Below are 9,282 nucleotides of genomic sequence, written 5' to 3' on the forward strand. Positions count from 1 at the left end.
TAGTTGTCCAATATTTCATGCTCTGCTCTAAGAAGGCCCACTTTCATCATGATGTCACCTCCCTACAGAGACACTTAAGTTTAAAGCAAATGTTTTACATAAAGTTGGGGGCAGCTGCTTCAAAGTTCTCCACATGTTTGTGTCAATGGCCACAGCTGGATAATGTTTTTTAATTCGAAATAAATTATTCAGAATAAAATAATTTGGAATTAAAGTATTCTCCTTCATGCTTACATGGATATAGTAATTTTTAATTGAGGTAAACATTTAATTGCCTTTATTAAATTCTCAATAAATTCTCTCATCAAACATGATGCATTTACGTCTATCGGACAAACTCCAGTTCCTGCTTCTTTACTTTTCAGCTACAACATGGAAGAGAACACACAATAAACCCTTTTCCCTTTATTTTGATTGTAGTTTTGAGACTGGAGGAGGAAGTAGATAAAGTATTAATTAAAATTTGTAATTTTCCTTCAAAATTAGGTGTTTGCAAGGGTATTTTAAATCTTTTTAAAGACGATTTAATTTTTTATTCTGAATTAAAGTAGAATTAAAATTTTCATGTAAACAAGGCCAATGACGAGTAAGGCTGTTAATCCTGTTGTCATGCCTACACCCGCCTCTCAGGTGCACTTTTCCTGAATTCTAACCACCAGTCCCAGCACTACATTAGCTGGATCTCACCTGCATCCCATCTTCATCATCATCAGTCTGCACCTGGTCGTCTACCTACATAGCCTCCCCGCACAGACTGACTCATTGTGTAGAATTGTTTGTCTCTTGTGTGATCTATGCATCTCTCCTGACCCACACTGGTCATTCTTGAGCTACAGTCTTCATTAAACACTTTGGCTTTGTACCTGCGCTTGTGTCCGGCTTCTCCCTCTGGCTCGCCTGACACCTGTGTGTTTGTTAAGGTTTTATTTGTGGTTAAATGCTTGTATTCTGTGTCACTTGTTAATGTGAGTCGTAGCTAATTAGGTAAGCGTTAATAATGCTTGCCAGCAGAAACTTGCTGTTCGGCTTTATTCTGGTCTGAAATTGTTTTACTCTGTATTTGTTGAGGCAGTATAGTAGCTATGTGCCTGCAGCTATTGTGTGGAATTATGTCATCAACTAAATAAATTATGGCTGGTTAAGCTTAAATATAGATTTGTTCATATCTCAGTTGTTTATTATATCCTATCTCATCCTTTCTTTGCCAGTTACCTCAATCTATGCCTACATTTTCTACAACTGAAGACACTTCCTGTCCTCAAGAAGTGTTCTAGCTGACATCTCAGGTTGTAAATATATCTGCTGCCTTACAGTCTTAACCTCTCAGTTATGTTCCCTACAGGAAACATGTTCAGCACCGAAAAAAAAAAAAAAATCCTACAGCATTTACAAACTAAGAAGGATTGTATGACAGCATACCTTTATGACAGTTTACACACCTTTTTTGTTCTGTTGCCAGACTCTTTGGAAATACACACACGTCTGTGGAAAGTCCCTACCTTACCTGCAGCACAGGTGTAGAACAATAATAAGAAGCAGAAAGTTAGAAGTGATGAAATTATTTTCTGTTAGCCCTCCAGTAATGAAAGTTGGAGGCATTTCAGACAGTAATACCTCTAGGGCTGCATTCCCCACCAGAGGACACCTGGAGAAACTGGGTGTGAATGATGTGAAATTTGTGAGAAAATGTGCAGGTTCACCGTTTGATGAAAACATGCCCATGTCATCATGTCACGTCATCATTTGTATTTTATTTCAAACATTACATGGTGTTTTTTATCCAGACTGCTGGATCTGACTAAATTTATTAATTAAATAAGAAAAAAAAAACAAATGCCAACAAATTAATGATATTCTTTTCAAGAAAAATCAGGAACCTTATTGGAAAATTAAATACATCTTGAAAGTGGATTATCTTTAAGGCTCCCCCTTCAAGTATCAGCTGAATGTCTTTAGGGGAGCTAGACGAAATCTGGTTCAAATGACCATCCATATTAGATTATGTGGTCTTGTTCTTTTGAATTTGATTTAATTTTGTATAATGCTTTGACTTCCCTCCATGTGCTATGACTTTTACCAGGTCCCAGTTATAAATATGAAATTACACATGACTCAGTTAAACAGTTTATTTTATTCATGTTTATTACATAATTCACAGTTTATCTACAAAAACAAATGTACCGTCCTAACAAATTAAAGCGGTCCTTAACTGGTTGAGGTCCTATTTATAAGGTCGGAGTTATTTAGTTCAGATCGGCAACTATGAATCTGAGCGAGTGGCCATGACTTGTGGAGTCCCCCAGGGGTCAGTCCTTGGACCTCTTCTGTTCAACTTGTATATGCTTCTTTTGGTCAAATATCACAGAACTATAGCATTAATTATCAAAGTTATGCTGATGATACACAACTTTTTGTTTCTCTGTCACCAGATGACTGCAGTCCAATGGACTTATTGTGTCAGTGTCTGGAGCAAATAAACACCTGGATGAAGGAGAATTTCCTACAATTAAAGATAAAACTGAGATTATTCTGTTTGGTAGCAAAGAGAAGAGGGTCAGCATTGGTAAACACCTGGAGACTCAGGCTCTTAAAATCACCGACCAAGTTCGTAACCTGGGAGTGTTGATAGACTCAGACCTGACTTTCAGCAGCCACATCAAAGCTTCACTAAGAAGCTTTTTACCAGCTCAAAAACATCAACAGAATTAAAAGTTTAGTCTCCCAGAAAGACCAAGAGAAACTGCTCCATGCATCCATCTCCAGTAGGCTGGATTACTGTAATGGTCTTTTAACAGGACTTCCTAAAAAGAGCATTAAACATCTGCAGCTCATCCAAAACATCTCTCCACCCACACAAACTTAACAGAAGTGCTATTGTTTAAGAAGTCGTGGAATTTACTTCATGCAAACTTCATAGTTATATTATTGTTATGTGTCACCTTCAAGTTGAACATAAAATTTTAAAGTCAGCAACCAGGCTGGTTTTAGCTGAGTTAGTGATGTATACCGAGCCACAAGGTGGCAGGACAGTTATCTGAACAGCACCTTATGCTGACAGAACGGAGGTTAGGGTGTTGTTGGTGTTTGCCCTTCCAAACAAACTGGACACAGAGAGTGAAGTCAGACATTTTTTACAACCCATGTGAGTCACATTCCCAGGATCATTAGAGTAGCTCTATTTACACAATTACCTCAACAAACTGAACCGAATCATCAAACACAAAGTATCAGCTTTCATGTGGAGATGGACTGTTTTGTAATCAGTTACAGATATTTTTTTTTATCTCTTTCTGTGTACAGAATAATGTACAACACTGCATTTATTAGCTAACTGTACTAAAGTGGTGTGGTATCACTAAGCACAGTAAAACGTTTGATAAAGTTCTTTTATCAGTCATGCTCAGACCCAGTTATTAACATGATACACCTTCCTGTTTGCTCTCCTCATACACAAACTATTTTTAGACAATATGGAAATGTCTGTCATCTGTCTGCTGTGAAGGTAGAAATATCAGTAGCAGAGTCATTTCAAAGCCGTTTGGCTGTATAAAGAAATGCTTTTATCCTCCATAAATTATGCTGTATATAAACCAAAATCCTGGTTTTGTTTCTAATTTAGTGTTTAATAGAGACAACAGCTGAAACAGATGTTTTAGCCTACTACTGAGGCTAATAAAAGTGAAATGAAAATCTCTTTTCACTCCACAGAGCTGTTGTCTCATGACTTGTTTAAAGGAATCTTGCCAGTCTATAAAAAGTGACCCTGTCAGAAATCTAATCTGATGGCTTCAAAAGATATAGATGGGGGCGGTTTGGAAACAAAAGCAGGACTGGTTTGTTTTGTTCAACGAGTTCTCAGGAAAGCAGAGGAGGGATGGAGGTGTGGCCACATTCAGGTGGAATTCCCCTGAATTCACCGGAGTCCTTCCCCCCTCTCCACCACAGACATATAAAACTGTACAGGTGTCTAGATACATATTTCCCTCAGAGACAGTAAAGGATATCAGAGGAGAAGGCTGGCTGACAATTTAACATCACATTACAGCTGGAAAAGGTCTTAATTCTTTAATCATTTTGAACTTTGATTCTGTTATATTTAGGTCTAACAAAAATCAACAAATATCTTCATCTTCCAGTGTCTCCATGTCGTCACCGTGCCTCAGCAGCGTCCTGACTCATGCCAACCTGACTGTGTACCAGACCAGCCGTCCTGAAGTCCAGCCTGATCTGCTGCCCGGCATGAACGGCTTACGGAGCAACTACCAAACTTACAACGTGAACGGTTTGTGTTTTACAGATGTTTTACTGCACATGTGGTGCATGTGACAGCACAGAACATGTACAGTTTGTGAACCATCATAATCTGAGTTTCAGGCTGCGGCTTTGACCTCATTCTGACTCTGACAGATTAATTATTAACTGGCGGCCGACGCTTAACTGGACTCAGCAGAGGAGTGTTCTGTCCTCTGTGTTGTTTAGTTGTTTACTTCATCTGACCTCCATGTTGAATGTTGTAGATGATGAACAGATATAAAGCATGTCTCATGTCCCTCCTCAGGTCTGCTGTACAGGTCGGGTTCTCAGGTCTTCAGGCAGATCAGCCCTCACAGCTGGACAGCAGACGATGTCCTGGAGTGGATTAGTGACCACGTAGAGAGCACCAAGTTTGATGCCAGCACCCTCAGTCTGGAATTCTGTTCCATGGATGGTCCTTCCCTGTGCCAAATGAACCAGGAGGAGATGACAGGAATCTTTGGCCCACAGCTTGGTCCACAGCTTCACCAGAACCTGCAGGAATATAAGACCAAATATGGTAAACTGCAGTGTGTTTGTTATCAATGTTCATATAGAAATGTAGCTGCATGCCATAGAAAAAAAATGTTTCTTTTTTTCTGTTTGTTGTTGTTTACAGAGCTGCAGAGCCTATCAGGACCAGAACTGAATGAGACCTGTCAGCTCCTGGACAACTTCTTGGACACCTTCAGCTTTCCTTTGCTCAGCACCATTAGAATTGGTCAAGGTGCATATTTTACATAATGATTTAACTTGCTGAATAACTTGGATATTGTTAAGGAGAATGGTGGAATAATTATTTTGGTTTTCTGCAGCTGATGGAGCTTTTGGAAAAAAGGAGTTTGAATACCATGACGACATTTACCTTAATGGTCTGACAATGGAACCAGTAACCCCCCTAGAAGACACAGAGTATCTCTCTGATAACCAGTCTGAGTTTGAGTATGGTTAGTATATTTTCATTATGATTTCCATTCTTATATTGTCTTTGTTTATTTGAAGAATTTCTTTGGTTTTCATGATTTCTGATGATAACCTAAAGCATCTCTTTCCCATTTAGGTGGCATGCTTGGCTTTGTAAGCTCTCCAGAGTCTGGCAGCAGCGAATCAGAACCAGAGTTCCCATACCCTCCATTCTTAAGTGAGTAAGCAGAAAAACAGGAAACCTGTCTGCGTTCCTCTCAGCAGAATCTCAGCTTAACTCAATTGTGTTGGCAGAAGTGCATGTCAAAACAGAAGAATCGGAATCTCGAGTGAAGCGACCAAGGGGACGACCTCCTAAAGTCAGCAGAGACCACGGCAGCAGCATTTATGACAGTTCAAAGAAAAACAAACATGGTAAACATAGACTCTGCTGTTCTTGCATGTACTTTGCATGTATTTTGCATCTTTTTCAAACCATGGAATTAGAACTGCCTTTCATGTTGCTCTCGCTGCCTGCAGCACCTCGTGGTACTCACTTGTGGGAGTTCATCAGGGATATTCTGATCCACCCAGAGAAGAACCAAGGCCTGATGAAATGGGAGGACCGACAGGAAGGTGTGTTCAAGTTCCTCAAGTCTGAGGCTGTGGCTCAGATGTGGGGCCAGAAGAAGAAAAACAGCAGCATGACATATGAGAAGCTCAGCCGAGCCATGAGGTGAGTTAAAATAGCATCTGGATTTATACTCGGAGTAGAAGTCGACATTTTAGCAATATCATTACTTCTGTCACTTTTTCTTTTGTGGATGAAGCTCTTACATGTTTCCTGTTTAATACGACCAATTACCAAAAGTCAGAACTCTGTGTGAAATGTAAATAACATAATTCAATTATTTCCATACCTTATCAACCCATATCTTACCCCCAGTAGAACATGAACATCATATCAGATGTTCAAACTGAGACCTTTTACCATTTCATGGAAAATATTAGTTCATTTTGAATCTGATGGCAGCAACATGTCTGTAAAAAGAAGTTTCAGAGTGATGTTTAGCATCCCCTCTTCTTCTAACATGTCTGTAAACGTCTGGGAAGTGAGGAGACCAGTTGCTGGAGTTTTAGGAGAGAAATTTTGTCCCATTCTGGTCTGATCCAGGATTCTAGCTGCTCCATAGTCCTGGACCTTGGTTGCTGGATTTCTGCTTCCATGATGCTCCAGATGTTGTATATTGGTGAAAGGTCTGGACTGCAGGCAGGCCAGTTCAGCAGCCGGACTCTTCTCCTGTGAAGCCATGCTGCTGTGATGGATGCAGGATGTGGTTCAGCATCGTCTTGCTGAAATCTGCAAGGCCTTCCCTGAAAGAGATGTTGTCTGGATGGGAGCAGATGTTACTCTAAAACCTCCATGTACTTTTCAGCACAGATGTGGAAGCTGCCCACGCCATAGGCACTAATGCAGCCCCATCCCATCAGAGATGCAGCTTTTCACCTGTCCACTGATAACAAGCTGGATGCTCCCTCTCCTCTTTAGTCTGCAGGACACGCCGTCCATGCTTTCCACAAACTAGTTCACATCTTCATCCAGGTTTCCACTTTGCCCCAGACCGTTTTAAATGAGCTTTGGTCCAGAGAAGACGGAAGAAGCTGGTTCTGGATCCTGTTCACATCTGGCTTCTTCTCTGCATGATGGAGCTTTAACCTGCATTTGTGGGTTTCAAGGTGAACTGTGTTCACAGACAGTGGTTTCTGGAAGTTTCCTGAGGCCATGATTGACTCATGCTCCTGGAGATTCCTTCTGATTCTCTTCATTTGTTGTTGTATACCCTGTAGATGGTGGGATGTTCCAAATTCTCTTAAGTTTACACTGAGAAAATCTTTTCTGAAATTGTTCCACAATGTTTAGAACCAGTTTGTCTCAGATTGGTGAACCTCTTTCCACCTTTACATCCGACAGACTCTGCCTCTCTGAAATGCTCCGTTTCTACCCAGTCATGTTACTGACCACTAACTAGTTGTCAAATGCTCTTCTAATTGTTTTTTTTTTTTTCAATTTATTTGCCACTGACTTTTCCAGCCTTTTATTGCTCCTGTTCCAACATTTGACAGATGTGTTGCCACCATTAAATTCAAAATAAGCTCATATTTTCCATGAAACGAACAAATGTCTCAGTTTAAACATCTGACATGTTGTTCATGTTCTATTGGGAATAAAATATAAGTTGATGAGATTTGAAATATAATTTACCTTTCTTTTTTATTTTCACATTTTGCACACAGTCCAAACTTTTGAAGATGTTGGCAGTGGATGATCATTCTCTTCGGATAATGACAGGAACTCAACGTGCTCTGTGTTAAATGATGCTTTCTCCTTACAGGTATTACTATAAGAGGGAGATTCTGGAACGAGTTGATGGCCGGAGGCTTGTGTACAAATTTGGGAAAAATTCCAGTGGTTGGAAGATTGAAGAGGCAGAAACCAGGAAGTTGATCTAAGCAGCTGTTCAATAGTTTGAAAAATCTGTGGCGGAAAGTTTCGTTACTATCACGACAGTTTAAGACACAAACTTCCTCTAAGAGGGAAGGTGTTGCAGAAAATGTAAGCCAGTGTGTTTGGCTCTAGTAGGTTTTATGAACCAATTTTAATGTTTTCCTTGTGTCATGTTTTTGAATATACATTTTTATTAATGAAGGACTAACTTTACTGACAGTATTTATGGTTTATGGGATTTAAATATTCTGCATATACTATGATCTTTTTTATTTCCTGTGTGTGTTTTACATCTTTGTCACTGGATGTTGCATGAACTGAAATGAGTTTTGGTTTAACTTTTTATAAAGTGTGTTCACAAAGACTAGTCAAGTTAACTTTACTAGATAACTTACACATGATTGTGAATTTGTTTAGATGAATCAGAATCAGACACAATAATACTTTATTTGTGGGAATTTATTTTAATTCACTGGTTACTGGTCATCAATAAGCAGAGCTATGACTTTCTGTATGCAGACAAAGAAGCTTATGCCTACACAAACGTACTCTGCTCACTTTGTTATGTTGATGGTGTGAATTATTCATTATTCTCCATGATTAAACCGTTTTCAACATTCTCTTTAGAGTGATAAAAGTAAATATGTGTAAATCAGTTGATTTCATGTTGTTTGAAAAGACTAAATAAATCACATATTTCTAAATTGACATTCTGTGTGCACTTGTGCCATGCCATAGTTAACCGTGTCAGTAAGTATTTTTAGAGTTGTAGCATCTAGTCCTGCAGGCTCTTTATGTCAGCATACCTTTTCAAGAAAAGAAAACATATGGATCAAATCCCATCAGACAGAAAAGCTAAAATAAGAGTCTGTCCATGAATGTGAGCTGGAAGAAGCTGCAAGGAAACAACAACAACCAAAATCTATCAAAATCTGATTTTGTGATGTACAACATTTTGTTTTTTTAGTGTATGACAATTTTCAAAACTCCAAATAGAAAGATGTCTTATGAAAACTGACTTTCCTTCCTCTGGTGGGATTCATTTATCAGGGAATTGGAACTTATCTGTCTGCAAGTAAACATCTTGTCCACTGCATTTCATCTTAGTTTGTTTCATATCTTCACATGTTTTTGTAATTTATTTAATTTGAATTCTGGAGACAGAGAAAAACAGCACACAGCTCATCTCATCATCCATCATCCATTACCTCAGTACGTCACGCTTAAACTCAGCTTCCATTTATTTATAAAACACTTTTGATCATTTTAAGTGAAACGAATTGCTTTATGGAGCAAAATAAGAATAATTTGTTCAAAACTCAAACACTGAGTTATTTAAAGAGTCATTTAAACATTTATCAAATTTAAATGAAAAATAAATATAAACAGTAACAAGAGCAAAAGTGAAACTACAAACAGTTAAAGAGATTAGTTTCTGGTGCAAAGGCAGTTCTGTCCCACAAGTAATAAGCCGGAAAATTCAAGAATCTGCTCCAAAATCTGAGCTCGGACATTGTGGGAAAAACAAACATGTCTTCATGCTGAGGGTGGAAAATCTTGGTTGGTGGGCAGGGCACCTT

The 9,282-nt window shown here is 38.9% G+C and overlaps 1 protein-coding gene across 1 annotated transcript; it reads left to right on the forward strand.

The window, feature by feature from the left end:
• Window positions 1–3,924: 3,924 nt before the first annotated feature.
• On the forward strand, window positions 3,925–8,410 carry elf3 (E74-like factor 3 (ets domain transcription factor, epithelial-specific)). The gene is made up of 9 exons (XM_041981659.1): window positions 3,925–4,054; window positions 4,137–4,282; window positions 4,559–4,813; window positions 4,913–5,020; window positions 5,109–5,240; window positions 5,354–5,434; window positions 5,512–5,631; window positions 5,737–5,932; window positions 7,590–8,410. Exons 2-9 carry the CDS (start codon window positions 4,144–4,146, stop codon window positions 7,705–7,707), a joined length of 1,149 nt encoding a protein of 382 aa, XP_041837593.1. The 5' UTR covers window positions 3,925–4,054; window positions 4,137–4,143; the 3' UTR covers window positions 7,708–8,410.
• The last annotated feature ends 872 nt before the right edge of the window (window positions 8,411–9,282 follow it).

Source organism: Melanotaenia boesemani, chromosome 3 (assembly GCF_017639745.1).
Source record: "Melanotaenia boesemani isolate fMelBoe1 chromosome 3, fMelBoe1.pri, whole genome shotgun sequence".
NCBI lineage: Eukaryota > Metazoa > Chordata > Actinopteri > Atheriniformes > Melanotaeniidae > Melanotaenia > Melanotaenia boesemani.

Excerpts from the sequence above, each read along its gene's own strand:
- elf3 (XM_041981659.1), top strand. The coding sequence starts at position 4,144 with ATGTCGTCACCGTGCCTCAGCAGCGTCCTGACTCATGCCAACCTGACT. Across the intron at positions 4,283-4,558 it reads CCAAACTTACAACGTGAACG|GTCTGCTGTACAGGTCGGGT; the intron begins GTTTGTGTTTTA and ends GTCCCTCCTCAG. Across the intron at positions 5,933-7,589 it reads AAGCTCAGCCGAGCCATGAG|GTATTACTATAAGAGGGAGA; the intron begins GTGAGTTAAAAT and ends TTCTCCTTACAG.